The sequence below is a fragment of the Mytilus galloprovincialis genome, chromosome 1 (assembly GCF_965363235.1).
Source record: "Mytilus galloprovincialis chromosome 1, xbMytGall1.hap1.1, whole genome shotgun sequence".
Classification (NCBI taxonomy): Eukaryota; Metazoa; Mollusca; class Bivalvia; order Mytilida; family Mytilidae; genus Mytilus; species Mytilus galloprovincialis.
Window position 1 is genome coordinate 16462828 of NC_134838.1, and position 21355 is coordinate 16484182.

At 31.0% G+C, this 21355-nt stretch overlaps 2 protein-coding genes across 3 annotated transcripts; one reads left to right on the plus strand and one right to left on the minus strand.

Annotated features, from left to right (window-relative positions):
- Positions 1-102: 102 nt before the first annotated feature.
- On the plus strand, positions 103-10099 carry LOC143067324 (RING finger protein 11-like). 2 transcript variants are annotated; one of them, XR_012975924.1, is made up of 4 exons: positions 103-351; positions 1101-1252; positions 5022-5270; positions 5307-10099. XR_012975924.1 is itself a non-coding variant. In XM_076240489.1 (3 exons), the coding sequence occupies exons 1-3, from the start codon at positions 232-234 to the stop codon at positions 5191-5193; spliced, it is 444 nt and encodes a 147-aa protein (XP_076096604.1). In that variant the 5' UTR covers positions 104-231; the 3' UTR covers positions 5194-10099. The 2 variants fall into 2 exon arrangements, 1 of the variants encoding a protein (XP_076096604.1); XM_076240489.1 differs by having other exon boundaries at positions 104-351; positions 5022-10099.
- A 4513-nt stretch (positions 10100-14612) lies between these two features.
- LOC143067334 (uncharacterized) lies at positions 14613-18919 on the minus strand. Its single transcript, XM_076240502.1, has 4 exons — positions 18668-18919; positions 16647-16850; positions 16099-16205; positions 14613-14907 (listed from the first exon to the last, which is right to left on the minus strand). The coding sequence occupies exons 1-4, from the start codon at positions 18894-18896 to the stop codon at positions 14734-14736; spliced, it is 714 nt and encodes a 237-aa protein (XP_076096617.1). The 5' UTR covers positions 18897-18919; the 3' UTR covers positions 14613-14733.
- Positions 18920-21355: the final 2436 nt, after the last annotated feature.

Consider the following 21355-nt stretch of genomic DNA (forward strand, 5'->3'; position numbering starts at 1 on the left):
CTTCAATATTTTTCCTGCAGTATTTATGTTCAAATTTCATATTAACCATAAAATTATTCAAAATAGAATGATAATTTCTTTGTTACCAAAAAAAGAATCCCTTTTATTTACGTCAACAAATGTGGAAGGATAATCAAATATTGATGTTGTTTGGTTAATGTTTTGGTGCAGAATTTCGTCAACAATGACCGATTAAATACCCTTCTTTGAATGACAAAATATTTGTGAGAAATGGGCAACTGTTTCAAAACACCAAGTACGGACGATATTACGCTGTTACATGACAATGACAGCCAAGATGGAACTCAGCAGGCAGCTCCTGTTCCAGTTGGACCTCCACCACCATATCAGGTAAATATTTCCCATTTTATTGTCATCATGAGGAATGTACGAGAACCAAAAAAACATTTATTTTTCAGTAATACTAGAATTTAATGTATAATTGTGATATTTTGAAAAAAAGTCTTAGCTGATGTCAGTGTTAGTATAATAAATGTACCCCAGGATCAGCTGATCTTGACAACAAAGACAGTCTATGTCCTATTTTTAGAACAGTGACACACAAAAACACATGGACCTGTAAACAATGAATGTTTCTGCATAATATTAAAATTCATTTTGGTTCATAAATAATGTCAGTTTTAAAATTTTCACATATGATCTAGCGTATGTTTATAAAATTTATTTTAAATACATCATTTTGTACATGTATATAATATATACAGACTACAAAAATATACATTGTAAATGAAGGTTATTGTATATTTCACCTTCAGGAAAATGATCATTAAGATGACTATAATTTAGGAGACACAGGATATAATTGTTTCAGATAGATAAGGATTTGTTTCAGGTTAGGGTATTGGTCAGTTACATGTAAGTATAACTCCTTTTGGGTATCAGGACCTCTAAAGTTAAAGAAATCCTAAACGTGTATTGACTACAGAAATTCATGGCCAATAACTGACAATAAGGGATGTGCAGTTATGTAATTGTGGGTCTAATAATCCACTTTCATGACATGTGGAAGAACATAGGCCTTCTTCTTTCAACTGCTCTGTCAGCTCTTAACACTTATACTTTTGTCTTGGTCATTTCAGGAGCGAGCTCCAGTGTATTATCCATCACCCAATGTCAGTCGTCCAGCTAATATGCTAACAGAAGATGAACAGATAAAGATTGCCCAGCGATTAGGTCTTATAAGTCATTTACCTACAGGAGTTTATGATGGGTGTAGTAAACGAGGAAAAGAGTAAGTTGCTACTATTTATACATGGTTGTCACTATCTCAGTGGTTACCTTGCCATGCTTTGTAAAAAAAAGAGTCATAAATTATTTATGTGCCTTATTTTTATGTGTATGAATATTATAGTAGTAATCTCACCATGGTACCTGGCTGAAATGGCTTGAGTTTTAAAAAATTAAAAGGTACAGTGTATCAAAAATGTCTGGCTCTCAGGCTCAATTTTTTTTGTAAAAACACATTTTCTGGCTGTTTTAAAACAGCTGTTGGAGGTTATATTTAAGTTTACATAAATTTTGGTACTGTCTACCTATATTTGTTTGAAAAGTGTATATTTAAGGATTTATTGATTTTGTGTTAACTAGTCATAAAAGAGTTCAATTGATTTATATTCCTTTTCTCTACCGTAAATAAACATACATAATTTATATTTTCTGTAAGTAGACAGGTTAAAGAAAAACACGCTTGGTTAACTATCTCTAAGTCTAGCTTTACTAAGCACTTTAATCATGTGACCTACTTATTATCATAAGGAAGTACTCATTTAGTAAACAGGAATTAGTTATGTATTGTTTCATTTACATTATTTTGTCTAAACTTCCTGTAGAGGCCCCACATGCATTAAAAGGTTCATTTGAAGATCATTTTAAATTTTAAAGGCCAACAAAAAAATATTCATATTTTTACTGTCAGACTCACATGATGATAAAAAAATATTCATATTTTTTACTGTCACATGATGAAAAAAAATTAGGATGTTAAATACATTTGTAGGTAATTTATTTTAAATATTCATATTTTTACTGTCACATGATGACAAAAAAATAGGATTTTAAAAATAGCTAATTTATTTTACCTTAGCTAGTCTGTTGCACATACATTGTGTCCTTAAGAGTACTTAAAGGAAATGATGATAAAAATAGGGTAGGGGTTAAAATTGGGAAGTTTGAGTGACTGCACTAAGAAATAATTTAAAGGACAGATATTGTAATAATATTCTTTGTTTCCTTTCTGATAAATTCAATTATTTTCGTGTTTCTGGCCTCAGACCACAATTATTCTTCTCCTTTTCTACAATGCATCTTTTGACAAAAGTCAAATTAAATTTTAAAAAATTTGCACCGCTTCAAACATGACATAAATGTAACTGCTTATATTTATATAGACCATTATAAGTCCAATAAAATATATTTCTAGCACAATCCATCAGTGCTTTCTTTAAAACCTTATTTACATACCAATGGTAGGAAATGAATCTTGTATAAATGACTTAGACCGACTAAGGCTATTGAGGGGTGGTTGGAGGGGTCCTGATCCGGAATCCTGGGCTTAAAAACATGAAATCCCAAGATGCAGAATTTAAAGAAATTTATATCCCAAATCCCAAAATCAAAAAATATATTCCCGGATCCCGTTAGGATCAATCCCCAAATCCCGAGCTTAAAAACACCCGATCCCGACGTCCTGAAAAAATATTCTGCCTCCCTCTAATCTCTACCCTACTTTCATTTTTGCCAAATCACTACTTTCACTTTCAACAATAAATTTGCATGCCCCATTTATGGGAATTATGTTTTCTAGTCTGTGCATGCCTTCGTTCGTTCGTCCGTCCGTCTGTCCCACTTCAGGTTAAAGTTTTTGGTTGAGGTAGTTTTTGATGAAGTTGAAGTCCAATCAACTCGAAACTTAGTAAATATAGTGCCAATGTGGCATCCGTGTACTATGGACACATTCTTGTTTCCACATGTTTTACTTATTTTAATATATATATGCAACTGGTATGACCCTTTAAATAGTAAACATTACAAAGAAAACAATAGACAGAATACAGAGAGCCTGTATATTTTAAAGTAGTATAATCGTAGTTTACATGTAGATATCATAAAGGCGAAAAATAATTGTCCTCTCTAAGGATGTATAATAGTTGTGGTTCTTGAGATCTAAAAACCATGATATGGCGAACGCTCTGATTGGCTTATTTATTTTTCATTTTTGTTATCTATCATAGGATTGGTTGTAATTGTGCATGTTTCAAACCGGAAGTCTTATCTATAGATGACTAAATTCAGTCTGATGACAGAATCAATTTCCGGACTCCTTTTTTGTCGTTTTTCCCCAAAAATAACTTAATCTGAATAATCATAAGAATGGATGACAAACGCGATTATGCATGTTACCTATAGAACACAGAGGCATGGTGATAAATTTATCATAGAAGGAAGAGAAGCGACACACAAAATGAGGTCTTCCCGTTTAATAGTATAGATGGAATGCAATCAAAACAAACAAAGATAAAAAAAAAAGTGTTTTATTACTATTCGAATTTCAGTGTGCATAAAGAATGCAAAAAAATTACATGTAGCCCTTTTCTGTCTCACTAAATTCTTAATCATTTGTTACACTAGTGGAAAGTTCCTCATAAAAAGTTCATTTGCCAGATAAGAAGCCACTCCAAGAACAAGTGAGAGAAGAAAAATCTATACCATTAACAGTTAAGTGGTTAGAAAAAAAGCCACTTCAGACAATAGGTCATCCAATGAAAAGATTGATGGCTGATTTACTTTATATTGAGATAATATATATGCAGGAGTCAAGCCTACATTTTTGTCTAACCTTGGACTTTAGTCGAAAAAGCGAGACTGAGCGATCCTACATTCCTACGACGACAGAATGTAGGATCTCTCAGTCTCGCTTTTTCGATATTCACTCTGTGGTTAAAGTTTTTGAAATTTTCATAACTTTCTGAAACTATCCTGGATTTCTACCAAACTTGGACAGAAGCTTGTTTATGATCATAAGATAGTATCCAGAAGTAAATTTTGTAAAAATATAATTCCATTTTTTCCATATTTTACTTATAAATGGACTTAGTTTTTCTGCCAGGAAATATTACATTCACTCTGTGGTTAAAGTTTTTAAAATTTTAATAACCTTCTTTAACTATCCTGGGTTGGTACCAAACTTTGACAGAAGCTTGTTTATAATCTTAAGATAGTATCCAGAAGTAAATTTTGTAAAAAAATAAATCCATTTTTCCGTATCTTACTTTTAAATGGACTTAGATTTTCTGCCAGGAAACAACACATGAACTCTGTGGTTAAACTTTTTAAAATTTTAATAACTTTCTTATACTATTTTGGATTTGTACCAAACTTGGACAGAAGCTTCTTTATGATCAAAAGCTAGTATTTAGAATAAAATTTTGTAAAAAAATAAATCTTTTTTTTCATATTTTACTTTTAAATGGACTAAGATTTTCTGCCAGGAAACAACACATTCACTCTGAGGCTAAACTTTTTAAAATTTTAATAACTGTCTTATACTATTTTGGATTTGTACCAAACTTGGACAGAAGCTTGTTTATGATTAAAAGCTAGTATCTAGAAGGACATTTTGTTTTCTTCCAGTTAACATTACATTCAGTCTGCAGTTAAAGTTTTTGAGCATTTATTAGATTCATAAACTATCCTGGATTTTTACCAAACTTGGACAAAAGCTTCCTACAATCAAAAGTTACATTTTATTGAATTATTTCCTTAATTTTGCTGAGCCTGTGATTAATAGAAAGGGCAAGACACTGGGTTCCACGGAACCCTTACAAATTTTTCTTACCCTGACCATCTTCCCTAGCCAAGGGTTACGATCCTGTCCCCTCCGCTCCTCTACACTCCAAGGTAGTGAATTGTAACCCTTGGCTAGCGAAGACGGACCCTGACAGACCTGAACATACATATGAAGCAATTTTAGATTGAATACTCATTTTGATTATTATTTGTAGGTGTGCAATTTGTATGTGTGAGTTTGTTATGGGTGAAGCCTTACGCTATTTACCATGTATGCATGTGTACCACAAAGACTGTATAGATGACTGGTTGATGAGATCTTTTACTTGTCCATCTTGTTGTGAACCAGTAGATGCTGCACTTCTAACAACGTATGAAACTAATTGATGGTACATACTTAGTTATAACATTCGGTGCTACTTGGATGAGGGAATAATTTGTTAACAGACTGTGATCTCACAAAGGTAGATAATTTGTTAACAGACTGTGATCTCACAAAGGGAGATAATAAAATGGGCTTTCAATATTGTTGCAATTTAAATGTTGCAGAAGATTAAGAAGTTGAATGTATTCTGAATTTTGTTATAATGTGAAGAAAGACATTTTTAGTCAGTGAAATTGTCCATTAGATTAGAAGTTGTGTAAAATGGCAGTCAAACACTTTAATTGTTTTTAAAAAAATAATCTAGAGTAATATCATAAGATTTGCAATACAAGGCAATTTTTAGCTTATTTTCAGAAAAAAATACTTGTGCAATGAAAACTTATGCATATAGTTGAATGTTTAGTTTGAGTATATGTGTGTGATAATGTACATCTGTGATGGTATATATGTAACAAGTAATATAGGTCTGTTGTGTTTCATGTTTGTGTGTTTGTGTGTTAGTGCTAGTGTGTTCTTTTTCATGATAAACTTAATTTCATATAAAGACATTTTTTTTTAATTAAAGACAATTTTTGCATTCCAAATTGATTGATTATTTCTTATTTTTGTTCAATATACATCTTCTTCAGTTTTGTCTGGGGAAAAATAATAGTTTTTTATTCAAAAATTCTTTCGTTTTAGTTTTATTGGGTTGTAGTTCTTAATATAATGAATTTAATACAAAAAATTTCAAAGTTTCTGTATTTTTATGAAATACAGTCTTCGTAAATATATAACTTGCTACAATTTTTTTGTGTTTTTTTGTCAATATTTTTTGGTGTTTTTTTCTCAATCTTTTGTCTGTTTCTAATAAACAAGATGGACAGCTGTGATAATGATATTTTGTTTAAGGTAATAACATATGAATTATTGATCATAAAACAAATAATGTTAGAAATTTGCATAATGTTAATATTGATTTTTGAAATCCATCACAATCAGTATTGTGAAGATAGGAAAATATTATATTAGTCTGCAATATTGTAGATGTTATTCAGAATTATGAAATGGAAGATTTATAACATAAAGTTAATCTGTCTCTGTGTATTTAAGGAAGATTATAGACTTTTTAATGAAATAAAGATATGTGTAACTAAGGGAAAACATTTTAATATTCTGTTTGAAAAAAGTATCTTATAAAATTGCAATGTCATATTTTGTGCCAAACAAATAATTGAAAAAAATAGAATCTGCTATCCAACTATAAAGTAAATTATTTTGTCATAGGAATTTTTATTTAGTTATAGAACAGGGAAATTTATTTTGTTGTTTTAATTTTTTTCATATATGACAGATGCATCCAAAATGTTGTGCTCTGTCTGGCCAATGCTATGAACTCATTAGTGGTATAGGTCAGAAATTGAGGAATAAAAATCCAAGTTTATAAAAATCAATTTTATCTACCTTTACAGAGAATGTTAAACATTATGGAATTGTAGTAGAAAAGATTGAGTTTTGAATATTATTTGTTTTTCATTCTGTATGAACTGGGATTTCATTTGATAGGACTTGTTTCTTTGTCTCTTTGACTTTCTCTGACTGGAAGGATGTTCATGTCTTTAAATGATCTGAAATATCTCCTTCAAATTAATTTGAAAATTCTGAAGTAAAAGAAAGACTCCAAAAATTTCCTTATTCCTATTTTTATTTAAAAGGATATGACAGATGTTTCTTTTTTTTTTTAAAGAAAGACATATCCACCTTATAGTATGCATCATTTGCATGATTTATTCAAATATAAATATGTAATGTGATATGTAAAAATATTAATCTATGAGACAGTATTGCTGCATTTAATAAGACTCGCCAATTCTCCATAAATGCATTTGAATTATCTCTCTTTAGCTATTTTCGTCTTTATATTTGATCATGATATTATAGATAGATGACATTGTAATTTCCATTACTGCATTTACACATGTTTGTGAGTGTTTGAATCTCCACAGATTCTGTAGTATGCAAGATTTATGTGTTTAAGATTATCAATATAGAGTGTCCTCAGTCTAAGATAACTGCCTGTTCATGTTATTTTAATTTTATAGTAATTCAGATTAAAAAGTCTTAATATGTATATAAGTTTACAAAGGTTGCTAAACCATGATAAATTATCATCATTCAAAGTAGATATGCTTGTAAAATAGATTATGTTATTCTATAAGTTATCATAATTTAAAAATGAAAATTCTTGTAAAATAGAAATTGTTATTGTATAAAGTTTGTCTTATTTTTGTGCAAGTGTTGAACATATAGGTCGTATGATGTCCTGGTTTTGTCCTTTTCAGTTGATACCTCTGAAAACAGTCCTTCAAACTGTGAATGGCCTTAGACTGAAAGTAGACAGATAGTTGTGTTTTAGAGAAGAATAAAATTCAGTTTCAGAAAAATAATGGCAACACATATCTTAAACCATGTAAATGGCTAAATATCAAATTGGAAATTATAGATTAGTATTTCAGAGTCTTTATATGGCTTCTTTGATTTCTTTATAAATAAATAATCTTGAATGATCAAAGCCATGTTGTTGTGAAATGAAAGTACATAAATATATTGAACTTTCTGCTGAAATAAATATTCTGTCAGAAAGATTTACATATTTTTTTTTAAAACTTATTTTTGAGTGCAGTTTGTGAACTTTGTTAAGACTGCATCTAAATGAAGATTTAGACACTCTTTTTAAAATGTTCAATAGTTGAATTCATTATTGTATGTGATAAAAAATAGTATCAAAAGTATGGTTTGTCTGAAGTAATGATACAGTTTCAAACTTTCTTCTGCTGTCTTATAATGTAAGTGTAAGTTGTAGATTAAGTTGTCTTTGTGTTTAAAATTGAAATCCTTCAGTCATTTAGAATCTGATTATGAAACCAATATACTGTAATATATTATTACAATGTAATAACTTAATTACTTGATGTAAATATTATATTACAATGTTCATTGTAATAACTTATTACATGATGTAAAAAACTTATTACTCAATAATAGCTTTCTTTCTTAAGTTTTGTTCATCAACCAAAAAAAAAATACAATATTTAGACAAATAAAACATACTTTAAAGTTAAATTCAAATAACATTTTGTTTTGGTAAGAATTATTTAATAGATAGTATTTTTTTCTTTCAATCCTTTAAACATCGCCATAACTATTATCATATCCATGTTGTTTTTGTAGAGTTCTATATTTATTTACTGTTTTTACTTAGATGTTTTTTTTCTTTCTGTAAATCTCTATGATGTTTTATATACTTTGCCTTACTTTTGATTAAGTTTTAAGATAGAATTTTCAATGGGTATGCCAATTTTTTGTATACCCCTTCCAAATGCATTTCTCCATGTTTTATGCCTCAAATAGCAAATCAAGGGATGAAATGACACTGTCAAATAATTTTGGTCATGAATTTTAAAGTAAAGTAGTGATTTGGTCCAGTTGAAAAAGGTTAAAAATTAGCACTTCAGAAGCTGTCAAAAGATTTCAAGACCCCCTTAACATAAAATTGTCCATATTTTGAGTGAGAGCCAATGAAGTTTTCTATAATTTTGATATAATTTGTCCCAAAAGTAGTACAACACATTGTAAAAATTTTATTGAGAAAGCGCAGGTGGGATTTTTTTAATTTGCATTTATTGTCTAAAAAGAAATGCACTACGAAATAATTGTGGTCTCGGACCATAAGGGAGACAACTAAAAAGGAATCTTTAAATACAGGGTCAATTACGGGAATTGGCAAATAGACTATTATATAGGCAAATTTTCTCTATTCTTTGTTTTTTTGTCAATTATAATTTATTCTTTATATTCAAATACCCCTTTTTTCTATTCTTTAGTTTTTTTGCTCAATTCTCTCTCTTTTTTTCTCTTTTTTTGCCAGTTTTCTCTATTTATTAAATTTCATCCAGACCCTCATAATCCATTGTGGGATTCAGTGAAGGGTCATTCTTTAATATTTTGATTCAAGGGCAAATGTTAAGATAGTTCTATATACTGTTGGGTGTTTTTTTTTTGTTTGTTAAATTTATTTATTAAGGTTAATGTTGTGTTAGATTATTCTGTTTTATTATCTTTATTATGTTATTAATATTTTAAGGTTTTTTGTTAATTTATGTAATCATATGTGTCGGTTTGTGATGTTCTTTGTATTATGATTTGTGTGTGCAAAATGTAGCTTTACTCTTTATAGTGGCTTTAAATTCTATACATCCATTTGCATTCAGTGCTGTGAACTCCATATCAAGAAAAGGTTTATAGGATCTGTAATACGAGCTTTCATGACTTTGATTACTTGTAAAATACTTTGATTACTTGTAAAATACTTGTTAAAAATCAATATATATGAATAAATTATAAAATGTACTGACTCTTAACAATTTCATAATGTTGGATACAAAAAGTGAAAACGGGTTTGTTTCTTTAAAAGAAGCCCAAAAAATAATTTATTTTTGGAGTTGTAAAGTATTATAATTGATAATGTTAAAATGTGGAAATTAAACATAACATATGCATCAATTTTAAACAGAGAATAAACTAACTGTAAAAAAACAACTTTAAAATAATTTAAAAATGTGAAAGATGGATTAACTCTTTTTCCAGGTCACAATTAAAGCAAAAATGGAACAACTGCTTAATTATTACATAAAATGATTCAATTATTTCTATTATCATGTTTTTTATTTATTTTTTATTTACGATGGAAATAATAGCTGTGTTTCTCAGAAAATCAAATGACTTTTCATTTCAATCATTGTCCATTGTATGAGTGGTCATATTTAAAGTAATCGTTTTACATGTTTTTTTTCATCTTGACTATGTTATATGATGTCTTTCTCTCACAATGTAATGTGAGATAGATAAATAAAAGATCTTTAAATATTATCTTTTATTTATTGCTTTATAGAATGAACCTGAAGTAAAATGTACCAGGCAAGGATTACTACCAAAAGTGATTGTTTTCTCCATGGACTCAGGCTAATCCTCTACCAATAAAACTGGTAGCAAAAATATAGCCAAGCGTCTTACTGAAAGTTTATTATATACAGGGTTGTCTAACTTTTTGTTTTATTGAGAGGCAATATTCAACTCAGTTTTTACCAATAGTTATATATACCTTGCTCATGTGGTAGAGAGCACATTTTGATCCTGCTTCCCAAATTATGTGCCATACTTTATTTCCTTGTTCAGTTCAGTGATCAACCAATTCCTAGGTGGACAATGTAGGTTTTTGGGTAAAGATTGCACAAATGCAATCAAAACCCTATGTTGCTGTCTTGATATCTAAATCTTCCAAATCTTATCACTACTACTTTTTGATACATAAAATATAGTACATTGATAATAAGAGTCTATACATCCTATCCATGAACATTTCTAGAAATTTATCAATGTAATATATGCTCAAATATTCAAGGCACTAAATGATGTTACATCTGTCGAGAAAATTACATAACTTTTGCAAGGTGCAGGAATCTAATATCTGTTCTAAAAATATAAATGATGTCTTTGTTAAAGTCATCTTTAAAAATTGGAATTTAAACATATTTATTTAAAGAGGATTGTGAGTGGGGAGAGAAGGTTTCAACGAATGTAAAACAATTTAAAAGAAAAAAACATTGATTTATGTACAAAAAAACAAAAACAAAACAAATATGATATACAGCTACAAATGACAACCAATGAACTACAGGCTCCTGACTTGAAACAGGCACATACATAATGTGGCGGGGGTTAAACTACTTTGAAGGTGTCAACCCTCCCTAAACCTGAAACAGTAATATAACTGTACAACTAACATAGGAACAGTTGAAAAGGACTCAATCACATGCAAACAAGCAGAAACCAACACAGAGTGGACTTGGCAGGGTACTTTTACATACCCACAAAAAAGACACTAAGCACAGATCTGACAGGACTAACAGTTTATGATGACAGCTAATTCAAAGCCAGTAACAATAAAACAAATCCTGCATCTAAGACTAGAATACTCCTTTCCAAGAACAGAAAAGTAGGCTGAAAAGATCAAACAAATGTATGTTGTACGATGTGATATGATTGCCACTAGACAAAATTAACAACAACCACTGAACTATTGGCTTGGGACAGTCATACCCGTGAAAGTTTTGTAACAGCACAACATAAGAACAGACTAAGAATTTGACTCATTACAAAAAAAGGAAAAAAAAACAGACCCAGAGAACCAATGTAAGAGTGCTTTCAGTTACTCAAATCAAGTTGTAGACAGGCCTCAATTTCAATAAATAAGCCATATTCAAATGTTTTTTCGTATGGTATGGATAGGAGTATAATTATCATCTCCAGCTTTAGGTGGGGTTCGTGTTGCTCAGTGTTGTGTTTTGTATACTATTGGTTAGTCTTGTATGATTTTTAGTTTTAGTTTCTTGTGTATATTTCGGAGTGTTGTATGACGTCCATTATCACTGAACTAGTATACATTTTTGTTTAGGGGCCAGCTGAAGCACACCTACGGGTGTGGGAGTTTCTCGCAGCATTCAAGACCATTGGTGGCCTTTGGCTGTTGCCTGCTCTTTGGTCGGGTTGTTGTCTCTTTGACACATTCCCCATTTCCATTCTCAATTTTATTTGTCTATTTGTCTTTTTCTTTTTAGCCATGGTGTTGTCTGTTTATTTTCAACTTATGAGTTTTAATGTCCATCTGGCATCTTTCGACCCTGTTTTACTATGCATCAGTGAAAATCACCTGGTTCCACTGTATGGGGGGCAATACCTTTTTATGTTAACCTGTTTTGGCCTTTTTCAAGGTGTTGTTAACTGTTATCCGATATCAATTTAATCTGTTAACTGTTATCAGCAATTTTGCATTTGTTGTTAACAGTTTTTGCCAAAATCGAGGTGTTGTTAACATGTTAACGGACCCCCGATTGCGCCCGCTCCTCTATATGAATAGAAATAATTATAAGAGGTCTCTTTAATGAAATGGATGAATATTGGTGTCTTTGTGTCACATCAAATCAACATGGATTGTAACTTTATAAATGTATGTTGAAACCAATTTTAACTTTTTTAATCAAAATGAAATATAGGACACTTCTGTAGTATAGCCACACAAAAATTGTAGCAATCAGTAATCTAAATACGTTCCGTTTCTATCTAAGTGATCAACGATTACTCATAGGAGTCACTGCCCATTATCAAAATGCAATGCCAATTTACACATTTAAGCCTATTGTCCTGAAAATGGGCGTATGACATTTGCGCCGATTTTTTAAATTTTCATTCTTTCATTTGCGCCGATTTCATTTTTTCATTTGCGCCGATTTTATATTTGCTCCTAATTGCATTTACAGTTAGACTTAGGTGAGTATACCGTGAGTAAATACTAGCCATAAATATTGCAAATGGTTGTGAGTAAGGTACGTGTATACTATTTTTTTCTACATCTCAATCTTGAACGTGTCTGCAACATTTATAGATGTAAACTACGTTCCTCTAATTTACACCCTCTTACCAGCAAAAGATCAACAGTGTTATGAAATGATGTGAAAAATAATTTGCGAGCTCTGCCGTCAAAAACATCTTTCTTTTGTGGCCGAGGTTATGCATACTAGTATTGACTTTGAACAAGCAATGCATAACGCAATTATGGATGTTTTTCCACAATGTAGAATAGATTGTTGTCGTTTTCATCTGGCTCAGAACTGGTTGAGGAAAATCCAGTCTGTTAGGCTGAGCACAGAGTATAAAGACAAATGAAGTGACATTGGAAAATGGCTATTCCAATTGATTGACAATTGATAACATTTGTACATCTGGCTAACGGAAGAGGTCTATGGTGATAAATGAAAAATAGCATTCACCTGTCACGGTGAATTTACCTAAAACAATCGGCGCAAATGAAGAACAAAATCGGCGCAAATGAAAGAAAAAATCGACGCAACTGAAATGCAGATCGGCGCAAATGCAAAACGCTGCTGAAAATGAGGAATGACAACAAATATAACAACAAACATGATGAGCAATACAACGCCTAAAAAATATCAACATGGATGAAACCATTGAATTGATTTATAATAAACCATGACAGAGAGAATGAAACTGTAAATTGCAAGAATGATATACAGTATATGACATAAAAATACCTGTAGTATGACTGAATCCATCAATTCGTCGTTTGTAGGAGTTGTTTATTGATATTCTCTACAGATCACACCTTAATTTTTATAAAGCTGTTAATTATTGAGCTCATAAATTAAATCATCTAGATTTTCGTCAGAGGCGGATTTGGAGGGGGCACAGGGGCCCGCCCTTTTTCTGGGAAAAATTTGGTTGATTTTTTAAGGAATCACTGAAGCATGACCGGCCCTCTCTTGGGCAGTCAATGGGCACCACTTATGAACATTTCTGGATCCGCCTCTTTTCGTACGTTATACAACTGTTGTCAATGACCTCAATTTTATGATTCGATGAACACTAAAAAAAAATGCTCTGTTATTATTTGCCTGCAACGAATCTCAACGGATATCACTCAATATCAACGTTTGACCAAGTAACACGAAGGTAAAACACCGTCTTATGGTAATACTTTTTCGTATCCGGCAATTATCATGTTAATGTCGAAAGCCAAAACTAACAAAACTTGGCCTGCGCAAAGCTTTTAACTGTACTACTTATGTCAATTTTAGTGGGCTAATCGTACTATGCGAAAAGGGACAAAAGGAAACGAGTTAAGGGTCACCTTAAAGGGATGCTTATTTAATAAAAAAAAATATGTATTAATTGTTATCTTTGAACTAGGAATTAAATAAAACTGTCGTTCCGCGAAGTACCAACTGTGCTGTTGTTCAAAAACGTTTTTGTGTATAAAATGTTCGAAACTTGTAGTCTCAAGTGTAACTAGTGATGGTCATTCCCAAAACGCTCATGATGTTTCAGATATTTTTCTTCTTACATCAATAATAAAAACAATCAGACAAAAATAAATAAAATTTATGTAAAAATATGTTGTTTTTTTTTTTTATAAAACTATACAATAAAGCAAAGTATATATATCTAAATAATTTAGTTCTGTCTTCAACTTACTTAAATATTTGTGAATTTTTTATACGAACGACTACATGCGAACTATAGTTGTTCTTTTTTCCAACCAGGTAGTTTAGTCTTTCATACATTTTAAATAGGGGAACTAAAAATATATATCTTATAAGAGCTTGTGTCCCTTATTTTTCAAAATAGATGAACTTGAAAAAACGTAAACGTCAGGTTTTACTTTTCCTCTGTAAAGGTCACATTTATATAAATTCATACGGCTATAACAATTATTCTAAGTGATTTGTATACTTAAAAAAAAAAGAACACAGTTTGAAATGAGCGATAAATGATTGTTAATTTTATCCTGAAAAAAAAAAATATCACAGTCGTACATATAGTCCGATTTTTTAAACCAAAGCACAATTATCTTGTTCCACTACAGTGGTGCGTGTACTGACAAAATGAAACACTGCGAATCATAAAACCGACACAGTCCTGCATAAAGACTAGACAAAGACAGTACTATCCCGTTTAAATGAAAGTTTCCATTGAGCATGTTTCTGGACATGTACGGCAAGAGCTTTTGAATCATCTTCTGGATCGGAATCAGTTTCCACTATTTCATTTAAATGAAAACGACCTCTCTTTATTTGAATAATAATAATATCTGCCAGAATTACCTTCAAAGGAAAAAGTTAAAAATGGAAACCTTTAAATAATTTTTAAAACCACATGCATCAATGCAAATACAGAAAACATATAATGAAGATTAAAACAATGACATATAGCATTACACTTTTTTGTTGGTTGTCGAGCAGTATCATACAAATCTATTATCTCAGTTTGTCATCATAAATATATGTATGAAATACTTCTCACTGGACAGTAAATCAACAAAAGTCTATCAAATTTTGCGTAGGTTTGAATATGGTTTTATAATACAAGTTGTCTATGTATGTGCTCTTTAGCTTGTTGAGTGTTAATTGTCACGTCGATGTTGCCATACTGCAAATTTTTCCTTATAGACTAATGATTTTATGTTGACCATTCGGTGCCTTCTGTTATTTTCTATGTCGTGCTGGAGACCATATCTCTTGTTTGAAAAATTATCTTTTAGGAAAGGTAATGCTTTTGAAAATATATATCTTAATGTTAATTCATTAAAACATGTGTGCATTTTTCGTGTATAGATTTTATTAGTATTTTACATTACACTGTACAACATACATCGAAGCCCTCCAGGCAAAGCGTAAGAAATTGTGGATAAGACAGTCTGTAAATATTGGGCTTTACATTTCGTGTAAGACAAACTTGTAAATCTCTGATCTGTACTTAGTTTCGTTCATGATGTGGGGATGTATACATACCCTACCACGTCCGGTCTGTGTTCAGGTTAAATGTTTTTTCCTGCTCTTTATCGATCTGATGAGTTCAGCCACTTTCAATTTTTTTTATATTTTGTTCTTTTGTTCTACTTTTACATCAGTGTGTCGGATTAGTGAAAGGGTTTGGCACCAGCAAACTAGATTAACTTCGGCCTCTTCTACATGTGCCAGTGAGTCCCAAGCCAGGAGCCAGTAATACAGTGCACGGTTGTCGTTTGTTGCTGTATATCATATTTGTTTTTCGTTCATAGTTTTTTTTTAAACCAGGCCATTCTTTTTCTTGTTTGAATTGTTCTATATTTGTCATTTCTTAGCATTCAAAAGCTGACTATGCGGTATGGGTTTTTGTCATTGTTGAAGACCTGTTGTAAGAGTACGGTGACCTATAGTTGTTAACTACGATGCCATTTGGTCTCTGGTGGAGAGTTGTCTCATTGTCATTAGACCATACCTCTTTATATTTATTTATATATTGTAAGTTCATACCATAATTAATGAATATACTCCTCCAGCACATCCTAACCCAAAAGACCATGACAGCTGTGATACACGATGAGTAGCTAATATGATACATCCTATGAGAGTTAGTAATCCTGGAAAAATAAAAACATTGATATTCAGACTGGTTTGACTGCAAAAAACTCTTTGCATATTCTGAAAGCTTGGAGATTTTAAATTTATACATATTTTTTTCATTGTAAATGGTAGAATGTTGTTCTCTTTGGAGAAGATGTTTTTTTATTTATTAGGATTGGCTCACAGGGACCATTGTGAAATATCTTACATTATCTAATAACAAAAATTAGAAAGAAAACAGGACAAATAGTTATAACATACATTTTTTTTATCTTTGAATTAAAAAAAAATAGATCTGAATTTTAATTTAATGTCCTTGTTCGTCAATTAATATCGCCAAGTTTGGTGACGCCAATATTTGCAAGTGTAATTAAATTGAAACCTTAAAAGCCTAACCTAGTATAGTTAGCATCATATTCTATACTACAAACTGTGGTAAGATTAAATCAATTACATACCTGAAATTGTATATATTAAATTAAAGATACAGCCTGCAATGATTTCATGGAGCCAGTCGTAGTCGAATGGGTTCCCCGAGTCTGTACCATCACCCACCACATCTCGAACATAGAAACGCCACAGTGTGAACACTATTAAAACAACCAACAGGAATGTGTTGAACAAAAGTGAAATTACCTGAAACCAGAGATTCACCTCCTGATCTGGAAATGAAAGTGAAATGTATAATGTAATACATTGATAGTTATTAATTAGATAGACTAGTGTAATAGGAGAATAAGGAGATGTTGTGGGACTGCCAATGAGACATCCCGACATTTCAAATGAACAATCAACTATATGCGATCGTAAGCTCGTCGACTGTGCAAAAACACATACCGATTAGTTACCTATATAACAGACCAGTACATGATTTCAAACGGTAAAACTTAACGGCATGATTTACGCTAAAACAATAAACGAACAACTAATTTGACAGTCAGCTACCACAGGCAACCACATAATTACAGGCGCCTGAATTTCGAAAAGCAGATGGGAAAAACGTTTGTGAACGCTCAACCTTCCTCTAACCCACAGTAAAACCTAATGACAAACTGTAAAGTCAGTTGGAATTGGCTTCACTCGTCAGTTTGGGACGAAATAGAAAAAAAACTAACTTAAAGTAAAAAGACACAAAGTACCGATCTAAGAATAGAAAAATTACCGAAAGCAAGTCCAAAGCCAATTACAAGTTTATAAATCATCACGATTCTCTTAGATTTATTATCAATCCGTACACATCCAATGGATTTAGTAAAGACGAAATAAATAGTCTGAGAAGTGTATGACATTGTACAATGACAAACATAAGTACATCAAGCTGGTTGCCATATTCTTCAATAAGTTCGTACATAAACTGCCTACAATCAACAACAATAAAGCAACATAACACAAACGCATAATTCGAAAGGTTATTTTTCTTTCCGAAAATGCAATTCATTTCTTCGATATCCTTGAAATGTCCGGTTTTACGTAAAGATGTTGGACCTAAGACCCATAAATTGTTTTAGTACCAACCATTTGCACATGTAAAATGTTGATGCGATCGCTTAATATTCTTTAACCGTGACTTTGGAATGAAAACAGTAATAAAAACGAAATTACATTGACTACAGCATAAAGGAATATTGAGTCATGAATTAGAAGCACGCCATATCCATTCTTCAAGGTTCTAAAAGCTAGAAAGTGTCAATATTAACTGTAAACACGAATTAAATGTTAAAGCACGCAAATCCACGGAACAAAATTGTATAATAAATTAATAATACAACTTATAGATTGAAAAGATTAAATATGAATGTGTCGATAATTCAACTAAATAGTAAATAACAAATTAAATCCAAAGTAGTATGTTGCATATATGCATAATTGATTTTCATTTTTACTGAGTTTGAAATCAATCATAATGTATGTTAATGTTTTGCCTTTCTGTTTAAAGACTAAGGCATTTGTATTGTAGTTGTATGTTAAATCAGTGCTGCTGAATCGTTCTCTAAAACATAAGCATTCAAAGTCTTACACAAACATAGTCTATGTTTACACAAATTGTGACTATGGTGGAGAGTTGTCTCATTGTCACTTATACCACATCTTCTTATATCTATGTGAAATAATGTGCGCAGTTACAAACTCTTCTGGTTTTAAGATCTTTTAACAAAGAAAAGAGTAATCTTAGACAAACGTAGAATGTTCAAGTATCCATGAGAATGTTATCCTATTTTCACTAATACCTTATACGTTTTTTTTTCCTGTAATGCTTATGAATAAAGAGCCCTATCTGTTTTGTTTATTCTTAAAATAAGTATATACAATGTATATTAGATACCCCTGACTATTTCCTTCCTCCTTAAACTGTAAAATTCTTAGATAAGTCGGTCTATACAGCCGAAATCGAAAGTAAATGATTTGATATAGTCATCAACGTGTGGTAAAGAATACTGAACTATACTTGAAAATAGACTTAGAGGTTATGGATACTTACATAAACTGTCGTGAATAAAACATCCCCTTAAACTGCTTGTATGATTCAATGTCAAACAGTCACTACAGCTGTAAAACAGTCCAATTTCGTGACACCCTTCGATCACCCAGAAGGGAGAAAAGAATCCTATGAAATGTAATGCGTATCCGAATAAAAATACACTAAGTAAAGTACACGGAGTGATTTGGAACACACCTATATCTATTCGTACAGTTCGTCTTTTCGCCATATTTATTTTTACCTATATATTTATATATATATATACCGGTATATACCTGTTGTAAGGTCCAATGATTTCTAAAATAGTTATTATATGAGTGTAAAACGATAGCGTGGGAGATAAAAGGGACGAAAGGTAATATTTAACTAAATTGTCGATTTAATATTAAGTTCACGTATTTTCAGTATGACTCTATCAAATCAAATTAAAGAGAATAACAATAAAAAAATGAACAATAAGATATTGAACTTCTGTTAAGCGCGTCACATTCGGGTCCGTTGATCTCTACGTTTGCACGAAGTACAAAGGAAAAGGGAACGTGACCAAGAAGGATAAGCCAAGAGCCCGTTGAAAATAATTTGTGAAAAGTTGCTTAATATTGTAAAGAATTTAATAATTTCCTCTATTTCATATTATTTTTTTTCAAATTTCTGAGTATAAAGAAAACGCGTTTAGAAATTAATAACAAAATGAAAAAAAAAGAGAGAAAAAAGGGGGGTTGTAAGGATTGATAAGTTTACCCATATTGTATCTAAATTTCAGGGCTCGGTAAACAGCATCTCGTTAGAATTAGGATATAATATCCAGTTTGAAATTAGTTTTCTACAGGTACATACACATAAAAATTAAAAATTACGTTCACTGAAATCTAAAACGTTGTGGCTATAGCGTACGGGCATAGCGAACGAGTTGTGATATATATGTTACAGTGAATTTGTGAAATCAGGGATTTTGTAAAATCACTGAAATAAGTAGTGATTTTGTAAAATCCCTAACAGTTTTAGTGATAATATTGCAAGGGATTTTGTAAATTCCTAATTTCAATTTTAAACTTGATATTAGAAATGTCACAATACAAATTAAACAAGCATTCTAGATGTGAGTATTGTCTGGCATTACATAGTTTACTTATCGGTTAATGTAATGAAATTAATAACAAAATGAAAAAAAGAAAAAGGGGGGTTGTAAGGATTGATAAGTTTACCCATATTGTATCTAAATTTCAGGGCTCGGTAAACAGCATCTCGTTAGAATTAGGATATAATATCCAGTTTGAAATTAGTTTTCTACAGGTACATACACATAAAAATTAAAAATTACGTTCACTGAAATCTAAAACGTTGTGGCTATAGCGTACGGGCATAGCGAACGAGTTGTGATATATATGTTACAGTGAATTTGTGAAATCAGGGATTTTGTAAAATCACTGAAATAAGTAGTGATTTTGTAAAATCCCTAACAGTTTTAGTGATAATATTGCAAGGGATTTTGTAAATTCCTAATTTCAATTTTAAACTTGATATTAGAAATGTCACAATACAAATTAAACAAGCATTCTAGATGTGAGTATTGTCTGGCATTACATAGTTTACTTATCGGTTAATGTAATGAAATTAATAACAAAATGAAAAAAAGAAAAAGGGGGGTTGTAAGGATTGAAAAGTTTACCCATATTGTATCTAAATTTTAGGGTTCGGTAAACAGCATCTTCTTTAGAATTAGGATATAATATCCAGTTTGAAATTAGTTTTCTACAGGTACAGACACATAAAAATTAAAAATTACGTTAAATGAAATCTAAAACGTTGTGGCTATAGCGTACGGGCATAGCGAACGAGTTGTGATATATATATGTTACAGTGAATTTGTGAAATCAGTAGTGATTTTGTAAAATCCCACAGTTTCAGTGATAATATTGCCAGGGATTTTGTAAATTCCTGATTTCAAGTTTAAACTTGATATTAGAAATGTGTTTTAATACAAATTCAACAAGCATTCTAGATGTGAGTATTGCCTGGCATTACATAGTCCCCTATCGGTTAATGTACTGGCACACAATTCTAACTTTATTTATAACTTGTCATTGAGTAAACAATATAACAATAATCAAGCCAATATGAGTCGACCAAGCACGACAAAACAAGTGAGGAAAACTTATTATTTGAGTGCATTTTCCCATTCCAATGAACACAACTCTGCACAAAATCATTAAACCAGACCCAAATTTGAAATGAATCTGTAACAAGTCATGATCATAAAAATTATACCAACTGTCTAATCGATATCTTTAAGCAGGACCAAATAAAATGCGGAAACTGTCATATTCAATTCTAAGACATAGGAAAAGAAAAATTCAAAATATCGATAATATCATGTAGAATATATAGCCCAGAGTGGAGAAATTTGAAAATATCAATAATATCATATCGAAGATATAGCTAAGAGTGGAGAAAATTTATATGTCGATAATTTTAAAAACATACCTGGAGTTCATGGGAAGTCTTCTATAATTAAGCAATGAGGTTTGAATAAGGTTTATTCAACTTTAAGTCTTATGGACTTACTAGACTAAGTATCATTGTATTAGTTGTCTCTGCTATTATGTTTGAATATTATGTGGGTCCTAAGTAGAGATTGATGAATTGTATGAAAGTGGATCAAACTCTCACATAAAGAAAACTTGAATT

Bases quoted from the DNA above. Each gene is read 5' to 3' on its own strand.
- LOC143067324 (XM_076240489.1), top strand. From the start codon at position 232: ATGGGCAACTGTTTCAAAACACCAAGTACGGACGATATTACGCTGTTA. The intron at 352-1,100 runs GTAAATATTTCC...TGGTCATTTCAG, and splicing joins GACCTCCACCACCATATCAG to GAGCGAGCTCCAGTGTATTA. The intron at 1,253-5,021 runs GTAAGTTGCTAC...TATTATTTGTAG, and splicing joins TGTAGTAAACGAGGAAAAGA to GTGTGCAATTTGTATGTGTG.
- LOC143067334 (XM_076240502.1), bottom strand. From the start codon at position 18,896: ATGGCGAAAAGACGAACTGTACGAATAGATATAGGTGTGTTCCAAATC. The intron at 16,851-18,667 runs GTAAGTATCCAT...TTTCATTTCCAG, and splicing joins TTTTATTCACGACAGTTTAT to ATCAGGAGGTGAATCTCTGG. The intron at 14,908-16,098 runs GTATGAACTTAC...TTTCCTTTGAAG, and splicing joins GAGTATATTCATTAATTATG to GTAATTCTGGCAGATATTAT.